The sequence below is a fragment of the Tympanuchus pallidicinctus genome, unplaced genomic scaffold, assembly GCF_026119805.1.
Source record: "Tympanuchus pallidicinctus isolate F22 unplaced genomic scaffold, pur_lepc_1.0 scaffold1, whole genome shotgun sequence".
Classification (NCBI taxonomy): Eukaryota; Metazoa; Chordata; class Aves; order Galliformes; family Phasianidae; genus Tympanuchus; species Tympanuchus pallidicinctus.
Window position 1 is genome coordinate 61,961,500 of NW_026294618.1, and position 18,547 is coordinate 61,980,046.

Below are 18,547 nucleotides of genomic sequence, written 5' to 3' on the forward strand. Positions count from 1 at the left end.
TTCATTTCCACATGCATGGAAGAAGGCTTTGTCTGTCTGTGGGAGACTTGCTTCAGCAGTTCTTGTCTGTGCAGTCACCACCTTTGTGTTAGAGTCTGTGTGGTTTCCTTATTAGCTGTGGATGACAACCACCTCTGTCATGTTTTCTTTCACTAAATTTCATTCTTAATTCAAATGCCTCAAGCTCTATGTCTTAACCAGTCATGGTATCACTGTGGTAGCTCTCTTGGGATAGAGTCCTGGAAAAGCACTGCTTGTGACTCCAGTGATGTCCATCACTGCTGCTTGTTTCAGATCAGCAGAGCTTGGACATTTCATGCTCCACACCCACCTGAAGCACCGTGTCAGCCACGACATGGCCAGCTGAGGGGGCAGGTGATCTGGGAATGGTTGGGATCCTGCTCTCTGGTGCCACTAAGCTCGGGGAAGGAACTATGAAGTACAAATGCATAAGGTGCTAGAACAAAAAGCATAGGTAATTTTGCATTAGGGTTATGATGACTGCTCAGTCTAATGCCAGGTAGTCTGGATTCTCCCTCCCCCCCCATCATTCTTAAAAACAACGTTAGAACAATGAAAAGCTAAAAAAGCCAAATAGCTCCATGTATCCAACACATACCCCAAGCTGCTAGTTTACATAGCAAAATTAATATATGCTTCAACACAGTCTAATAAACAATTTAAATGTTTATTTGAAAAACATGAACAGTACAAATCAGCATGGGAAGACTGGGCCTACTTAGTAAGCCAGTATTGTAGATTTTTTTTTTTTCCTTGATTTTGAGATGTCACATAGCACTGCCACAAATACAAAAAGAACCTTGTGAATAAGCCAAGTTACACGTAGTGCTAACAATTTTTATGAGAAGTAGGGGGTCATAAAAGTATAAAGTGCTTGAAATAGAAATCTACCTTTTTAAATTTTGTTTTGCATATATGTCAAATTACTTGAGCAATACAGATGTTTGGTAGTGATACTTTCCTTGCAAGGCACACTCAACCCTAAGAGACCTGAACCCAGGTTGGGTAGCTCTGTTTTGGCTTGCAGGCACACGTAACGTTTGTTGTACTCCTTTGTCTTTTTCTGAAAAGTGGTATTTGGAGACTTCAGGACACCCTGAATTTCATCAGCTGGCTACTTAGGAGAGCTGGTTTATCTGTAGGTGTGAAGGCAGCCAGCATCGTGTCTGAGCTGCAGAGAAGTGACTTCACAGAAGTTAAAACCAATGGTAGCTGTTATATTTTGAAGCTTCTGAAAAAGGCTGCATGTTTATGAAGAGGTACAAGGAAGTCAGCTTTGGGCCTCATCCTGACTATCCCTTTACCAATTAATCAACTTGCTTAGTTTTCTCAGTAGGAAACAAAGTATTAAGATCAAGTGCCAAATTTCAAGTCAACTAAAAATTCATTAAAAACAAACAACAACAACAGAAAAGAGCAACTCTGAAGTAAATACAATATTAAGTACATATTTTCTCATCTAAATTATTTTTCCTGTCTGGAACATCTGAAGGCAAGCTGATGGTAATCACAGGTACAAAGCTCATTTGATCCAGGAGAAGGATGCCTCTGAAAGGTAAAATCAGCTGGCATTAGAAAATAATATTCAAAACAGTCCTGTGTTCTAAAAAATAAGACATATTCTTAAAAGCACCCTAAACTTTCATTTAATACATCAAGTATTATCCTAATAATACCTCTCCTTCAAAAGTAGAATGAAAATCTTATGAAAAACTGGTTTAAAAAGTACTGGCTCTTGTTTCAGAGAGAGTCCCCAATTCAGTCTGTATGTCTGAACTATCAGCAGAGTAGGCTCAATTTTGACATAGCTTAAAGTTGTTCAGCCTTTCAGTTCCTCAGAATGCTCTGACAAGCCACACACAGGCTCTGTGTTCTCCAGTTGGACAAGTTATTGCAGTATGGTTCCTCTGCTCTGTACCAACCTCTGCCATGGATAAATCATCAGGCATTTTGCTGAACAGTTTGTGGTGGTAAGATTTTTTTTCCCCCTAGTTCTGCTTATTTCAGAGCTTCACAGCATTAGGCTCCTTGCGGTTGTTGGAGAGCAGCTGTTACAAACTGTTTCTTCACTTTTCCTGCTCTAACAAGCTAGTTCCAAGAAGTACTCTACTCTGACAGCAGGCTTTGTGAAGTGTCAGGGGGAAGCATGGTATCTTCTGTCATTGCAGTTTCCAGCCTTCTCAGTTTACCAACCCTCTATTTTCCTAGCTCTGTCAGAAGCACTAAGACCAACTCTTATCCCTGGGTGCATGCATAGATTAGCCAGGCTCAGGGCCATTCAGAAACACAGCTGGTCAGCAGTATTTGAGAATATCAGCTGTGCTTACTCCAAGTGAGGAAGCAAGATTTGCTGTCAGTCGTTCCTCCTAAAAAAAACATTAGGTTCCAAGGATTAAGGCTTCCCAAGTCGACTTGGGTTCCTTAAAAACATTCATGCTTTCCTACTCCATCTCTAAATCTGTAGTGATTTCTTAGCTGCAGTTGCCATTTCATACTTCCACACTTGTTTGGAAAACTTGCTTATCCGAAAAATACTATACCAGTGTTCCTGGTAAGATACCAGCCGAGCAAATAAAGCCATTCATAATCAATCAGTTTTATTTTTAACCTTTTGCCACCTCTCCCTACGGCTTCCAAGCTGCCTAGATAGATAATTCCTTAAAGAAATCCCATCCTAATTTGCAAAGCCAAACTTGAGGCCTTTCATGATTACAGTAACGACTGCAGCACTACGGAAAGATGCAGAATTGCTGGAACAGCTTAGCTCTAGCTTCTACCCTCCTCTGTTGGAGGTATGTTATGGTGTCTCAAAATGTAGTCCTTGGAAGAACTAATCAAAATTTGGTATTACCACAGCCAAGCTAAAGATGCTTCTAATGAAAAATTTGCCTATGCATCAAAAGGTCACTTGAAATGATAATTTGCTGCATCCTTATTAAATTGTTGTCACCATCTGCCTAAAAATGAGGCTGCTTCTGACTCGAAAGATTTTTCAGTAATGCTTTGTCTTCACAGGAGAAAAAAAAAAAAAAGAAAAAGAAAAAAGCACAAGTTACTTACTTGGGCTCACAGGAAGGGAAAATCACCTTTAAGACTTTTAGAATGAGCGCTGCTCCAATAACTCCAACCACAATGACTTCCATCAAATTAAAGAAAATGGGTAAAGATTTAAACCAGAATCTGCAGAGCCATTTTCTCAAGTCTTCCACCCACTGGCACATCACCTACAATCAAAGCAGGTTGCAAAACATAGCAGGTGCAGTTTTGTAGCTATTGGTAAAAGCAGGATGTAATTGATTGGTGACTCAGATTTGTTTCTTTTCTAAAGTTTGGAACCTTTCAACTGAACTATTTCTATGGAAGGTTTGATTTGTGCAGAAGTGACTCATCCTCAAAGAGTTCCCTGAAAGGAAAGGCCACTTGGGAAAACAAAGGACACTTGAACAGAGTAGGTGAAGGGTGGGCTACTTGACCTATACTCAGGGTAGCTATGATTTCATTCCTGTATACAGCAAAGAAGGGTCACTGAAACTCAGGAGAGGGGTAGCACGTTCTCTAACCTATCTGTAACTTGCAGCATACCATTTCTGCCATCCTCTCTAAGCAGTGCATTTCAAGCATTTCTCTCCACCACAAAGTAGGCTGTGAAAGCCTATCTGTAACTCATCTGGAACTGAAGCTTTTCAAGGTGCTGCTGTGTTTCTTACAGCTGGTGATACTCATGGCTCATCAACCAGTGGCCAGCACCTGCCTCTAAGCTGTCAGGGGAAAAAAAAAAGCAATTTAAAGCTTAAAAAAAAAAAAAAAAAAAAAAAAAAAAAAAAAAGTTAAAACTGCTGTAAATACTCAGTCTGTTATAATGTAAATATCACAGCTCATTTTCACAGCATGTATGTGACACTCATATGTGTGACTTCGACTGGAGTAAGAAAGATTTCTCACTGCTAAGGTGTAGTTTATGAAGGTTTTGTCTTAGTTTTAATTTATTTTTGTTGTTTTTACAGTTTTCTGGATTGTGGCTGTAACAGTCACAGTGGTTGGCTGTGGGGATTGTTCATAGTGGGGCTGTGGGGATTTCTGTGACTTCAGCCACTGTCACAACCTCACACAAATAAGTGGAATAGCAATTCTCCCTTGAGAAATCTATTATATGCCATATTGCTTTCTTCAAGTAAAAAATAGAGAACAAAGAAATGTTACACACCTTATTACTGTCTTTAAGTAATGTTTTGTTTGGCCTCTACACAAAGAAAGTCTATCATCTGGATCCTAACAGTGCTCTTATTTGATTCCTTCTCTAACCATCCAGGAAGGAAGTAACCCTGTATTTGTACATGTTTCTGTAGACAATACTAAAAACAGAGAGGAAGCCTATTTGTCTGTTCTCCTGAACTATAACATTCTGCTTTATCAGCAGCATGTTGCTACGTTTGTCTTCCTAGGAATGTCCCCAAGTCATCTTCCCATTTCTGTGGAGACAGAGGAGAAAAAGGGGGAGGGGAAAAAAAACCACAAAGGACAAACAACCACAGGACCCCACCTTGTAGGAAGACGGAGGTTCTATCCTAAGAGGTGTTTCTGGTAACTTGCCAGGTAATGTCTCTTCATCCACAGTGGTTTCTACCTGCCAGATCAAGTACTGACTGGTAGTTTGCAGTGGATCTTGAATATCTGAAGAAGAAAAGTTGGATATAGTGGGAGGCTTGTTTTGGAGGGGTGCTTTTTTTTGTTTTTTATTATTATTAGTTGACTCTGTGAGCTAGGAAGCAAAAACATGCATTTCATTAAGATCAAAGAAAACCAGCAATTTTTTTTCCACTTGATAAGAAGCAGCAGTATTACAATGCAGCCCTTAGTTATGAATTTCAGCTGTCATCAGATTTTAAAAGTGACAAGCTAGATAAAAATATTTATCTCCTAATAAATCCTTGAGTTTTTGATTGAACTGAAATAAGATTAAAGTATCCAATAACTTCTCTTTTTTTAAAGTTATTCAAGTTTAATAACTCTTCTCTGATTTGGAAGTGACCCATACAGGTATTTCCTTCACAGTTTTTCCTTTTGATCTCAGGATAAGGGGGAGCTTTAGGGAAATTTCCGAAACAGCACTGAAAGAGAAATTTACGTAAATGTCTGGGCTATGATTTTACAAGCACAAGTAATTCAAAGGAGAACAGATTTGGAAACAAAACAAAAGTAGTAACTAGAATGTAGAAGACTAGAATTCAGGTATAAATAAATTTTAAAATAAAAACTTAATGGTTAATCTGACAACTGTTTAACCATGCAAAACAACACTGGGATAACAATGTTATTTTGTCCTTGTAAATCAGTATATAGATTATGCTCAAAAATATTATGTAACAGCTAAGAAAGAGACCTTTTCCTGAGAGGTTGGGAAGCGTAAATAGCACGTCGTTGTCCCTTGGGATGGAATACAACATACTCTCTTTCAAAGGGACAGTGTAGTTTGAATGTCTCAGTACCCTCAGGTCCTTCACTAAGATATCTATTTCTGTTACTTCTTCCTGCTGAACCTGCAAGAGATGCAAACAGGTTGATATTGTTGAGTTTAAAGTAAAGACAAAGTAGGCTGGCAAAGAAAACCAATACATGCTCGTAAACTCCAAGCCAGTAAGATTTAGACAGGTGCTGTAACATGAATCAGTACTCTTAGCTTTACTTAACACACTTCTACAGGCACTGCTGTATTAGAATGTATGCTGAATGAACCAGGTCTCCCTCTCCCTACAAAAACATGTCGTAGTCAATCACTGGGCTTTCAACCAAGTCTTACAGAGCTCCTCATGTCAAGGAGGCACTTTAAAGCATGAAAAACTCAAATATACATATTGAAAGGGCACATGGAAATGTTGCTCAGATGAGACTGACACTGCTGCTTTTGTAGTCATTGCTTTTTTTTCCCCCACCAACTGAAAAAATCTTGCTGAGATATTCATTGGTGTTTTTGTTTAGCTTTGGCTTATTTTTCTTTAAAGTGATATCATCCAGAACAGGCAACAATGAAGTACAGAGTAACTGTGTGTTCATATATTCAATTCTTCTACTACAGTCTGATGTAAAACAGCTTGTCAACAGGTACATGTCTTCAAAAAGGAATACAGGGGATGACGTGATTTCACTCTTGCTTCCACAGCCATCAGCCTTTTGCTTTTAACATGTGCAGAACAATACAGCTAAAAAGATGACTGTTACTGTCAGCTGATACCTAATTAGAAAGATTGAAAGCTTAACAGAATAATTAGGGGAACAGAGTGAGGTTTCTATGTGTTCTTACCAGGTGTCTATGAAAACCCAATTTGCATTTTGATGTCTAGTTTGAGATATGAACTACTGCAACACTGTTGTCTAACAAATGTTCCAAACCAAAGTATATTAGCCAACAGTGGGGTAAGGACCTCACTAAAAAAGCTTCAAATCTGAGTGGGATCATCGCTTTTATTAAGAGAAAAATTTTCACAGAGAAATGCTTCATGCCAGAGTAATTTATGACGAGACTGCAATTAATTAAAGATAATGGTATTGTCATCATTTTCCTATTAAAAAAATACAGCAGAATATAGGACAACAGCTCTATCTTCTAACTATAATCTCTCTGGTTGGAAAAGTATAACTTTTAAGTGACTGTGAGAACTCAGTTCTGCACATTTCAATCTCAGCTCAGTTGTAGCCCCTCACATTCACTGCTGTGTGTGCAAATACAGTTAGAAGTTTTGTGGATTTTTTATTTTGCTCTTCCTCTCAAAAAAAAAAATAAAAAATAGAAATCCATGTTCAATATCAAGATTTTTATTCAGATGAATGAATTGGCTTGAATACAAAACAGTCTAAGGTTAAGCCCTCAGATGATCTTTCCTAGTAAGCCCCCTTCAGAGGATGCTCCTGCAAGCTGTGCGGTAGAAATGTTTTATTAGCTTGAAATAAAGAATGGGCAAAATCTCAGAGTCAGAATGAGCACGTGCCCATTTATTAACTTTGTACATTACTTTGAAAGTGAAATACTGCTTGTGAGTTTGACTTTCCTTGCATTTTGGAAAAGTTCATGATATAGAATCATAGAATCGCAAGGTTGGAAACGACCTGCAAGATCATCTAGTCCAAGCACCCTTCCATTCCCAGTACCAGAAGCTACTAAACCATCTCTTGTAGCTCCTCATCCAGGCGCCTCTTGAACAATGCCAGGGACGCCAACTCCACCACCTCCCTGGGCAGCCATTCCAGTGCCTGACCACTCTCTGAGAGAAAAAGTTTCTCCTCATGTCCAACCTAAACCTCCTCTGGTACAACTTCTGGCCATTTCCTCGGGTCCTACTATTTGCCTGGGAGAAGAGGCCAGACCTTTTTTCATCACAACCTCCCTTCAGGAAGTTGTAAATTGTATATTCTAACAAGCTTAATGGAAAGTCATCCAACTATTAACTACTGAGATAAGAATGTAAACATTAAAGCTTAAATTCTCCTCATGAAACACCTCTCCTGACTCAGGTTGATTTTAACTCCATCAGCAGTCTGCTAGCTAGCATTAGATTACATGCTTTGTACCTTTACCACCATCCACACACATGTAAGCCTTTCAACTCTAAACTCAAAACAAGCAAAGTATTATTTTTCCTTACCTGTCTTCCATCAATTTCTGTCACTTCTTCCTGAATGACAATCAGCTGCAAATCAGAACTGGATGCCAGAGGCCACTCATGAACCATGATGCGAACGCTGACAGTTCCCAGGCGTTGCTGCTCCACCATATCATCCAGGCTGCCATTCTCTACTGTTAAGACATAATGGCACAGTTTTCAAAGAGAAACCATCCCAAGCAGAAGGCAGGGCATGATGAAGCTCTCCATGGAGCACATAGATGTGGCATCCATAAAGGTGAGGCCTGCTGGAGCTGGAGGGCAGCAGTGGAAGTCAGGGAGTCCAACCCACCACATAAATCACACAGTACAGGAGCTAAGATTGCTGCCCCAGTTTCTAAGCCACCAGCACTGTGTGTCACCTGCAGTGCTTGCTTAAGAGGCACGTGGGGGAATGCTTCACTTGTTCTGTCAGTCAAACAACTCCACCTGCAACCCTTTTCCTCATAAAGCTATTCAGCAGTTTTAAATATAGAAAAATCCTTTTTGGAACCATTTAAGAGAATCTTACTTTGGGAAAATAAGTGGCAGAAGGAAAGAAAGAGGGATTGTTCCCCATGGGTGTAAGCACTAACATGCTTGCTGAATACTTTCTGAATTACAGCGGCAAGCAAATATTAAAAGACCAAAGATCCCAAGATAATGATGCTCCTTGCAGTCCCAACCTTTCATGCGTCAGGCTGGAGCTAAAGATGTTCACTGATCTGAAACTGACTTTGTGGAAACTTGAAGTGGGGACATAGGTCCAGGCACAATGTAACAATAATGTCAAGACACTGCTTCTCTGGAGACTTGGTCTCTAATATTCAAGATTGTGAACGTTTGGCTCAATTTGAATTTTACATACAGATATTCAGGATTATTTTTCCCCTCTCCTAATAAATAATGAGTATCTCAATACTCTTTCAGCCTTTTATAAACATTATCTGGATCTGCTGTTGAGAATTTAGTACGCATGTAACTGTTGCTTTGCAGGTAACAGAAGTACTGTGTTGAGGATCTAGACCCAAACATGGGAATGGACAATTCCATACTCCCAGGTCAAAACAGTATTTTTCTCATTGTATCAGATTTTCATCCATAACTATAGCCACTGCAAGCTATTCAACTATGGTTTTGGAAATTAATAGGATCCGCTACAGTAGAGTGCTCAGCATCTCTCAAAATTAGTCAATAAAAACATTACCTTGTTTGTAAACATTTTGTCACATTTTTCTGTCCTAGGGTAGAAAACACAGAAGCAATAGGAATATAACCACCCCAGAAATAGAGAAGTGAATTACTGCTCTCCCACTTCAGAAAAGAAATAATGTGAAATTAATAATTGATAATACTTGAGAAGGAAGGGTTCAAGAGACAAGGTCATGGCTCAGAGAAGCCATTTAGAAAAGCATTAGTATTTTCTAAGTAAACTGACTGAGTATAAAGGGGGGATGACCTCAGAAACCAAGCAGCAGAATGACTGCACCCGATCCATCAAGAGATCGTTCTGAAAACAACAGAAGCTTAAAGCAAGTAACACAATGGTCCTCACTTAATTAATTATACAGTATGTTCTGAGCATCTCAAAAATCACAGTGCTTTCTGATCTTTCACAAAGGTGCTGCATTTAATTGGTGGGGAAAAAAAAAAAAATACCAAAAAACCAACAGTTTCAAGATCATCTGAAAACATTAACTACTACAAAACACAGCAGAACTGCAGTACTGGTGCCTTAATATCCTGTCGAGGACAACCTTCTTTGTCTACTAAAGACAGAAATGAGATAATGAAAAATATCTTCCCAAAAAATCTTCATATTTTTGCTGTTGAGCCTCTGCTTGGACGCATGCCAGTGAGCCAAGGGACATGGCTATTAGCAGGGTGGAGCTGCATCCTTCTGTTTACATTGTCTAGCTTGTCCTGCAAAACATTCTTCTGAAAAGACAGGCAGAGTCTTGAGTTCAGATTCAACCATTTAGATGCAAGCCTATCAATGTGACTTGAATACCAGGCACTAAGATTTTTTCCACACATATCAGTAGGGAAACTTTCCTAATTTGGGAAATTTGCTTCTACTGTGCTGAAATTTGCAGAGTATGAGCACACGCAGAAATTGTAAGCTTTCATTACTGGATAACAAGGAAAGAAAATACCGCAGGGGAAAAAAAAAAAAAAGAATACTCACATATTACTGTTTGACACGTTATGTGAGCAACTCCGCTTCTCATAGGAAAATCATTTAGATACACCTGTCCATTAGCATAGGTGATATTAAACACAACCTGAAAGACAGACAGACAGATTGAATGTGCAGTCCTGCCCCTATGCTGTAGTTCTGTTCTCACAGGAACACAATTAACACTGACTGAAGTCAGACCACAATATACTCTTATCCACATGCTGACTTTTTTCGCTGCATATTAATTCACTGAATAAATAGAAAAACCAGACAAACCTGCCCTTTATGAAATTCTCCATTGCTTTTCAACATCATAACATTGACTCTGATTGTTTCCTGGAAAACAACAAAGAAAAGAGATGTATATTTCTGTGAGAAAATACACAAGGCCCTGCAGGCCATAAGCAACTTTCACATGCTCTGCTGCGGAACGGCCCTATGCAGGTCCCAAAGCACATTCTCAGGCTTTCTGTCTTGCAAACAGAAGTAACAGAGATATGCTTCCTCGTTCCAGGTACATTTTTTTCTCCACTTTTTAATAAAATTGACTGATGAGAAAAAAGAAGTGACTGCTTCCTTCTAAGTGTAACTTATTTTTTAAACGCAGACAAAATAATAATCAAACAAAATTATCAGAAGAACTTGTTACACAGGGATGTAAATGGTAACAGGAGACTCACATTAGTTGAAACAGAACAGACAGTGCATGATACAATCAGATTCCCCATCTCTGTCAAGTTTAAGAGCTCCATTAAGCCTTCAAGCTGTCAGCCTGTTGTGATAAAGAACACCTGGCTTTATCAGCACCAGCAGTGATCCTGTGTTGTTTTTCTCCTCTGGTCATCATTTCCCAGTTATGCCACACAGGCCTCCTCCAAGCCCCAGGGATTTATTTCCTTCTTTCAAACCTCAGTTGCTGTGATTTCTTGTTTCCGTCATTCTGTCCTCTCATTTCATCCTTCTAACCTGAGGGGTTCTTTAGCAGATGGGTCCTGAAATCTCCTAACTGCCCTGTGACGATACACAAAACCATGTAACAAGTGCCACACTGCTTTCCTGAGTCATCTCAGAAATAATGTTAGGTTCTCCATTTGCCTTTTGGGAGCCTTACGTTACTCTATCCGTGTTTCACTTTCCTCTGGAAAACTCTTCTCTGTCCCTTCAGCATCTTTAGCTCTGCGTTTGAGACAGTTTCACATTTGAACAACTAAAAAATGAGGCATGTCTCCACAGAGGAGAACTCCTCAGAATTCAGAATGAATGAAAGAGTGAATGAAAGACTTCTTAGGCAGGGAATACTTGGAGCACAAATGATTTTTTTTTTTTTGCCATGTTTCTACCCAGTACAATGTCATCCCAATTCATGAGCAGAAACTTTCTGGAGTACAACTGTAAGATAAAAATTTCCTTAAAACAATGGGGATGCATAGCAGCCAGAGCTACCACAAACTGAAAAACAGCATCCCAATCTGATTCAGCAGAAATCTGGCTTCATAGGGGAAAGTGTCATTTAAAATCCAACACAGATTCATATTAATGATCTATTTAACTAAGTACAGCATCTTTTTTAAAGGAAGGTAATTTCCTTTTGGTTGGAAATTACTTGTCCTTGATGTTTCAGATGCATTTGTCAAGTCAGTAGCAAAATTCTCTGACCACCGAGATCAAAAATCTTTTTCCCTGCCCTTCCTAGGAAATGGGTATTTATGCTGACTTTTCTCCAAAGCTCCGATCCCAGTTATTCAGATAAAATGTAAATTGACTTAGAAAACCGGAAATCTATTACTGGACATTTAAACTAGATCCATCGTATAACTGTGGGATGTAATCTGTTCTGCCATCCCGTAGCCTTCCTCAAGCCGCTTATTTTGTTCCTCATATTTTAAGAATGCTGTATAGTTAAAAAAAAAAAAAATTGCCAAACTCTCAGCACTTTATTAATCCCTCAGAGCTGTGCTAATTTTACACTCCCAAACTGCATAACAGATGATCAAGACGCTGTCCTGACTTCCTGATATTTTCTCTTTTTTGGGAATTCAAAGGGCCTGGAGGATGGACTTTTCAGGCAATCTTAATAACGCTTCAGTTTTAAGCTTCAAACCAAGTCTGAGCTCCTCTGCGCAGAAAGTATTTTGCAATCTTTTCTCAACATCTACAAAGCGACTCAGAGATTACTAGAAAAGTAAAACATCAGATAGCCAGCTACTGCTAGGAAGAGGGAAAGTCCCCCATCTCTTAATTTAATCAAATGCTGTCTTTGAAAATGAAGGACTTCAGGCAAAATAAATGTGCTCAGCAAATGAGCACTGTATGCACAAAGTGAAATGTGCATGTGATGATTTCTTCAAGTTGTCAGCTCTGTTGACCTGGTAAACAAAAGCACAATCATGAATTCTGTTGCACACACAGAGCTTGCATTTGAACAGCACATTATGTGCTTAAGAAATTAAAATATTTAGGAGAACACATCCGTGCTGTCTAAATTACATTAGATGGTCGCATGCAGACAAGTAAGACAGCTGAGCTGATCTAACAGCTTGCTCCCTCTGCCACCAACTGACGGAGTGCAGCTCTCTCCTCTCCAGCACATCTTCCTTCCCTCCCATTTCTGCCAAGTCAGTGAGCAGCTACAGCTCATTAAGCTGGCAGGAGAACGGCCACTTTGTTGCCAGCTTGTTTCCCTCTCCATAAGCAAGAGGCAGACAAGCAGTGGAGACAGAGGCTAACAGCTGGGAGAAGTGTGAGACTCGCTTTTATCTGAGTATTTTCTGACCTCTTGTATGTTCTTGTTTTGCCTAAGCAGTCTTAACAGTCTTGGTACCAGACTTGCTGTGAAACACTGCAAGTAGATCTCCAAGTTTTGGTGTGAACAAATAACTGGGTGTCAACTGTTCTTGCTCCAAATTCCCAAACTGATACAGAAACATCTCAAGGCCACTTTTCCAGAGTGAAAAACAACTCGTATTGACATCATTCCTGACCGGTGTTCATTTACCCAATTCTTAAAGCTTTCTGGTGATGTCCAAAAAATGAACGCTCTCCTCAACTATTTACTCTAGTGTTCATTTTTTTCTCTCTAATGTTAAAAGCTTTCCTGATGCCTAACCTGAAACTTTCCTGTTGCAGCTTATGAACAGGTCATTCATTGCTCTTGATAGCACCTTTTCAGGGAAAATAACAGCCCTTCAATTCAGTTTTCCTGATTTTATTGATCCTCTCAGCTCATTTCGTTCTTCCTTGGAGATCAGTTCCTCACGGCTGTGTTCCCACTGATCCTTCCTGCACCACTGACCCAAATGGCAATGAACCTACTGAGTCCTGAACATAGGCCGAACGCAGTAATCCTCCATCTTGTTCTGTTGCTTTCTGGAGAAGCCTGAACCATGAGTGTAAGTCTAGTTTGTACGTCTTAAAATCACTCCTAATGCTGTTATTGGGTGCAGATGCATCTCCTGATTTTTCCTAGGACTTCTCATCACTGTTACAGCACTCTGGCAGGGATACTCACAGCAGCAGTGGACACAGTACCTGCAAAGAGGACAGCACCTCCACACAGATTTATGCTTCTCTATTAGAGGAAAGCAAGGCTGGGGCAGTAATAGTGTAGCAACATGCATGACAGGTTTTATGTGAACTAGTGAATTTCGGTAAGCCTGAATCAACAGCAATAAGCAGGCAGTGATTATGTTCTACTCCTTTCACCACGTGCTGCAACAGAACCCAGGAAAGCTCATTGGAGCAGTGCAATAGAGTGCTAGCAAAGAGAATGGTGACAGAAAGAATATAAAGCACCTGACATTATTTGAAAGGGAATATTTGTTGCTTCTTAAAGAGTCCCCACACCGGTTCTGCACATATCTTCACCCACCCGTAGCCTTTTATGAAAAATGCCACACAAGACAAAGCTGTAGGTCTAATCAGTGGCACCCAAGTGCCTTCGAGCCTCACACAGTCCTATCCCTCTCCCCAGGCTCCCAAACAAGGCTCCTGCTGCTTCAAGGAGCAGATGGCACAGCGCCTGGCAGCACGGTCAGCTGCATGGGCAGCAAGGGGACAGACAGCCCCTGTAGCAGCTGTGCACGGATATCCTCTGAGCAGTATGGAAATGGGAAATCAACAGAAGTGGCCATGCAAGTAAGAAATGGACAAAAGTAGAATCTGTTTCTAAATTTGAATGGAGATTGTGGGAAAGAGTGTTCAAACAAGCCAAAAACTACCATCCAAATTCACACTGCTTTTGAGTCCTGGCACACACATGGAAAACTGGCTCCACAGGGTCTCAGGTTCCGTTCTTATTCCTTCATCAGACTCAAAACAAAGCTATGCTGTAGGGCTTCAGCTGCCCACCAGGCACAGATGAGGTAGGAAACAGTCTTGGTACAGACCCCAGCAAGACTGGAGAACCACAGTTAGCCCCTCATATTTCACCAAACTTCAGTACAAAGTCTTCTCAAAGAAGGCTTGGTATTATTAAACAGCATGACAATATGTAAGATAAGACAGTGAAATTCCGTACTTGCTTAGGTAACTACAACTCAACTATCTTGTTAACATATAAAGCTAACACATTGATGCTTTTGCTTTACTATTCTGAACAAGCACACATATTCCTTCCTTGTTTTGTGATGTTCACGGAATAACATTGCTTACCTTTCCCCTGCCCTATGTGTGTTGCCTATGCTCTCTCCCTATGAAATCAACTCACACTATGAATGTTTTATCCAGAATTTTAAAGCTGAACACTTCATCTCACATAATCAGGACACAGCTGCATCACACTGCTTTAATTCAATCAGGTATACACAGAAAGATGATGTGGTATACTTTAAGTATAAAATTCAGAACATATGCCAAGATGTTAATAGAAAAATTGGCATAAAGCTACAAAAGAACTATAAACAAGTTTCTTTGATTAAAATACACGACACCCACTGCACACACACTCATGGCTGATGTAGTGAAGATTACTTTTTTTCTGTTATGAAACAATCTATCTTGCAGGTTTCTTGCAGCCAACAAATAGCCTGAAAAATATTTTTCACGCAACTAAATGAATATAAGGTCCAGTAGGCAAGTAAGCCTGTTTGAAAGAAAACAGTTAAATCTAAATTTTCAACAGCTAATGAAGTAAACAAACATCAGAGCATTCAGCTCACTGTGCTTTCAGCAAGTTCCTGACAGCACATCAAAAATATTCTGAGGCAGAAAATCTAATTCTTGACCGAGCACTATAAAAACACATTACTTTGATGAAGATCAGTTATACTCTTATGGCATCATTCCTTGCCTCTGTTTGTTTGTTTTTCTTCCCAATTTGTAATCCAGATTTGCTTGTCCAAATTTCGGGAGGAGAAAGCAAAACTAAAGCACACATACTAATGTTCTTTCCTTTTTTTTTTTTTTTTTTAAAAAAAAAAAAAAAAGCCCAGATTTCAAAACAGCTTATTTAAGAAACGACAAGTGTTGCACAACAATGGAGGCGTTCACATTCCAGAGCTGAACAAAAGCATTACAAACTTAGAAAACAAAATTGCACAGATGTTCTCCAACATTCTCAGGTCTTTCCTCACTACGGGTCCCATAATGTCTTGGAGGCAAACTTACTGCCATGCACAAGACTGACAAAACGTGAAACTATCAGAAGTGCTGTGCCATCATACTTTCAGGATGCTGGAGTGTACAGCCATGACAGCCAAAGGGAAGCTGCAACCAGCCTGCAGACCAAAACCTCCTCAGGAAAGAGCCTTCTGATCACATGCCATGTGTTGCTAAGCTCCTGGCTGCTGATGCCAACCCAACAGCACTGAATTCCCATTCTGCCCAGGCCCTTCTCCCACCAGCTCCTGCTCACACTGTAAGGCTTTATGAGGGCTCTGAAATGCACCTGCCCTACACCCAAAGCAAAGTACCTGAGGATCAACTGCGCTATGTCTGTGCTCCCACACTTCACTGCACCTGAATGGGAGTACTGATGTCTGAAGATCTAGATCTCCATCTTGAAGACCTAAGCCCATCTCACTTCCAATGGTTGCAAAGGGAAGTGGAGACGAGGAAGTGAGCTCAGGATGTATCAGTGCAGGGCCTGTGCCAGGCCCTCAGGAGGACTGTTTCAACCAGTACCACAGGGAAAAGGGGCCCTGACAAATCCTCCAGTGTCTGTACAATGGCTGGGTGAACCCAGCACAGGCACTGGAAGGAGAAAGCAGGCAGCACGATGCCCTGCACTGGAACAGGTTGCCCAAGGAGGTTGTGGATGCCTCATCCCTGGATGCATTCAAGGCCAGGCTGGACGTGGCTCTGGGCAGCCTGGTCTGTGTTTGGCAACCCTGCACATAGCAGGGGGTTTGAAACTCAATGATCATTGTGGTCCTTTTCAACCCAGGCCATTCTATGATTCCATGAATACGCAGCTGCATTGGGAACCTGCTGTGGGTTCAATTCAGAAGCACAGACATCACTGGGAGAAGAAACGGCCATAATGCACCATGTATTCGTGCAGCACCAGCCTGACACAACACAGTGGATGTACACACACACACAGCACGAGGTGGATCTGCCCAGCAGTACAGATAGCCATGATGTTCTTCTCCTTCAGCCTGCCAGATATTTTTCAAACACTATATGGATGAATCACTGAAGGGAGGCAGGAAGCAGTAGGCACGCAGTCACCAAGTTTGTGGCAGACGCGTACCGCGGTCCTTTTGCGCCTCTTCCCGCACACCTCAGCCCGAAACGCCGGCGCACAGCGGGACGAAGTCTGCAGGCAGCGCACCTGCGCCCGCCCCGCGCTACGCCGGGAGCTCGCAGCGCCCACAGCGCCCGCAGCCCCCGCCGCCCCGCCCGCCGCCGCCGCCTCCTCCTCATCCACTGGCGGCGGCGGTTCCCAGCCCCCCCCCCGCCGCCCCTCCGGTACCTGTCCCAGCGGCAGCGCGGCGGACGGGCCCAGCTGCAGCGCGGCGGTCAACGGCAGTAGCAGCAGCAGCAGCCGCCGCCCGCGCCGTCCCAGCGCCGCCTCCATCTTGCGACCCGGGAATTAAAACAAAGTGAAACATCAACAAGCGGCGGGGCGGGGCCGGGCGGCGGGCGGAGGAGGCGGCGCGGGGCCGGGCTGCGGAGCTTGCAGGCCGCTGCTGCGGGCCGGCGTCGGGGCGGGCGGTGCTCCGGGAAGGGCCCTCCCGCTGCTCGGAAATAGCTGCGGGTTTCCCAGGAGCGGGAGCTCGTCCTCCGCGCCCGAGATGACGGGTGCCTGCTAACGCGCTCCGGCTGCACCCCGAGGGCGCCTATAGCGATCCGCCCGCACGACTCGAGGCGGGGCTCGCTGCAGCAGCACCGGCTGCATTCTGAGGGCTGCACGGGGCTGGGGAGCTGAGCAACCGGCGTGCCGCGGGGCAGCGGCGGAGGGAATTCCTTCGGCAATGCAGAACGCGTGAGATTGAGGTTTAGACTGTGAGAGGTCTGAGCCTCGGCTGGAGAACGCGGGCGGAAACTTTGTAACAGCGCAATAGCACGCGTTTCAGGCAAAGAGAAGGGAAACAGCCGAGATTGGCGGGTTCTTGGTGGGCATGGGGGTCATAGAATCATAGCGTGGACCTGAGTTGAAAAGGACCTCAAAGATCATCTAGTTTCAACCCCCCTGCTATGTGAAGAGTTGCCAGCCACCAGACCAGGCTGCCCGGGGCCACATCCAGCCTGGCCTTGAATATCTTGAGATAAATAGTGATCTGTGTGTAGAAAAAGATGGGAAGAATATAGCTGCTAGCAAAAGACATTCTGATGGTAAGGGGACAAACAGGTCTGCCTAGTGCAGCTCAGAAAGGGCAATATGTGAGCTATCCTGGTGAAGCTACTTGCAGCCTGATATTGTATTGCTCTGTGACTCGCGTTTTTGATAGTGAACGTAAATCGTAAAAGAAATACAAACTTGTTTATTCATGTGCAGTTGGCATTTCTGACAAACTGTCATAAACATCTGGAACAAGTTGGAAAGAGAGAGTCATAGATTTAGAAATACATATTAAACAAACACCTTAGGTATTTTTAATTCCAAAGTACATTTATTATCAACAGTACTGTTTCAGAGATTAGAAAACACAAAGTTGATTAACTGACTCTCATCAACACAGAAGTCAGCACTGGATGAAGGAATAGAAGCACTGATGTCATAATTTCCACAGCCTCTCTTCAACATCACCTAGTTTCTCTCAGATCTGTCCTAAATTTGTTTGCTCATTTGAATCTATTGTGTTTGGTTTACTAAAACAAATAGGCAAAGGATTTGTTTTCTGTTCAGGCTCATGTGACAAAAAAATCTCCATGGCATGTCAACTCCGCAGCCAGACATTTTGCTGAGTGCTGTAGGAGTGTGGGGATAGGAGGGCAGCTCCAAGAATCCAGCTCTTGTTAGTACTTGCAGCCATTTGCATGCTCTGGTGGGAGGAAGCCTATATATCAAGTACATTCCTAACTATGTGTCCATTAGTAAATCAGATGGGAGTTCCATCTCAACAAGCCAAGATGTGCAAAAGTAAGCTACAGCACTACCTTGTTGTGTATGGGGGTGATTATTAAAATGCTTACAACACGTGCGAGATACGTAATGATATCATAGCATATACAAATACAAGGACTCAAGGCCCGCTGACCTGCAGAACACTTCAGCAAAGCTTGGGATGTGTTATCAGTTCACCTCAAGGAACTCAGGAACTCACTG

General features: G+C 42.0%; 1 protein-coding gene across 1 annotated transcript; it reads right to left on the bottom strand.

Annotated features, from left to right (window-relative positions):
* Nucleotides 1-669: 669 nt before the first annotated feature.
* On the bottom strand, nt 670-16,893 carry GINM1 (glycosylated integral membrane protein 1). Its single transcript, XM_052681813.1, has 8 exons — nt 16,751-16,893; nt 10,114-10,173; nt 9,844-9,940; nt 7,659-7,810; nt 5,402-5,558; nt 4,562-4,692; nt 3,082-3,245; nt 670-1,569 (listed from the first exon to the last, which is right to left on the bottom strand). The coding sequence occupies exons 1-8, from the start codon at nt 16,853-16,855 to the stop codon at nt 1,461-1,463; spliced, it is 975 nt and encodes a 324-aa protein (XP_052537773.1). The 5' UTR covers nt 16,856-16,893; the 3' UTR covers nt 670-1,460.
* Nucleotides 16,894-18,547: the final 1,654 nt, after the last annotated feature.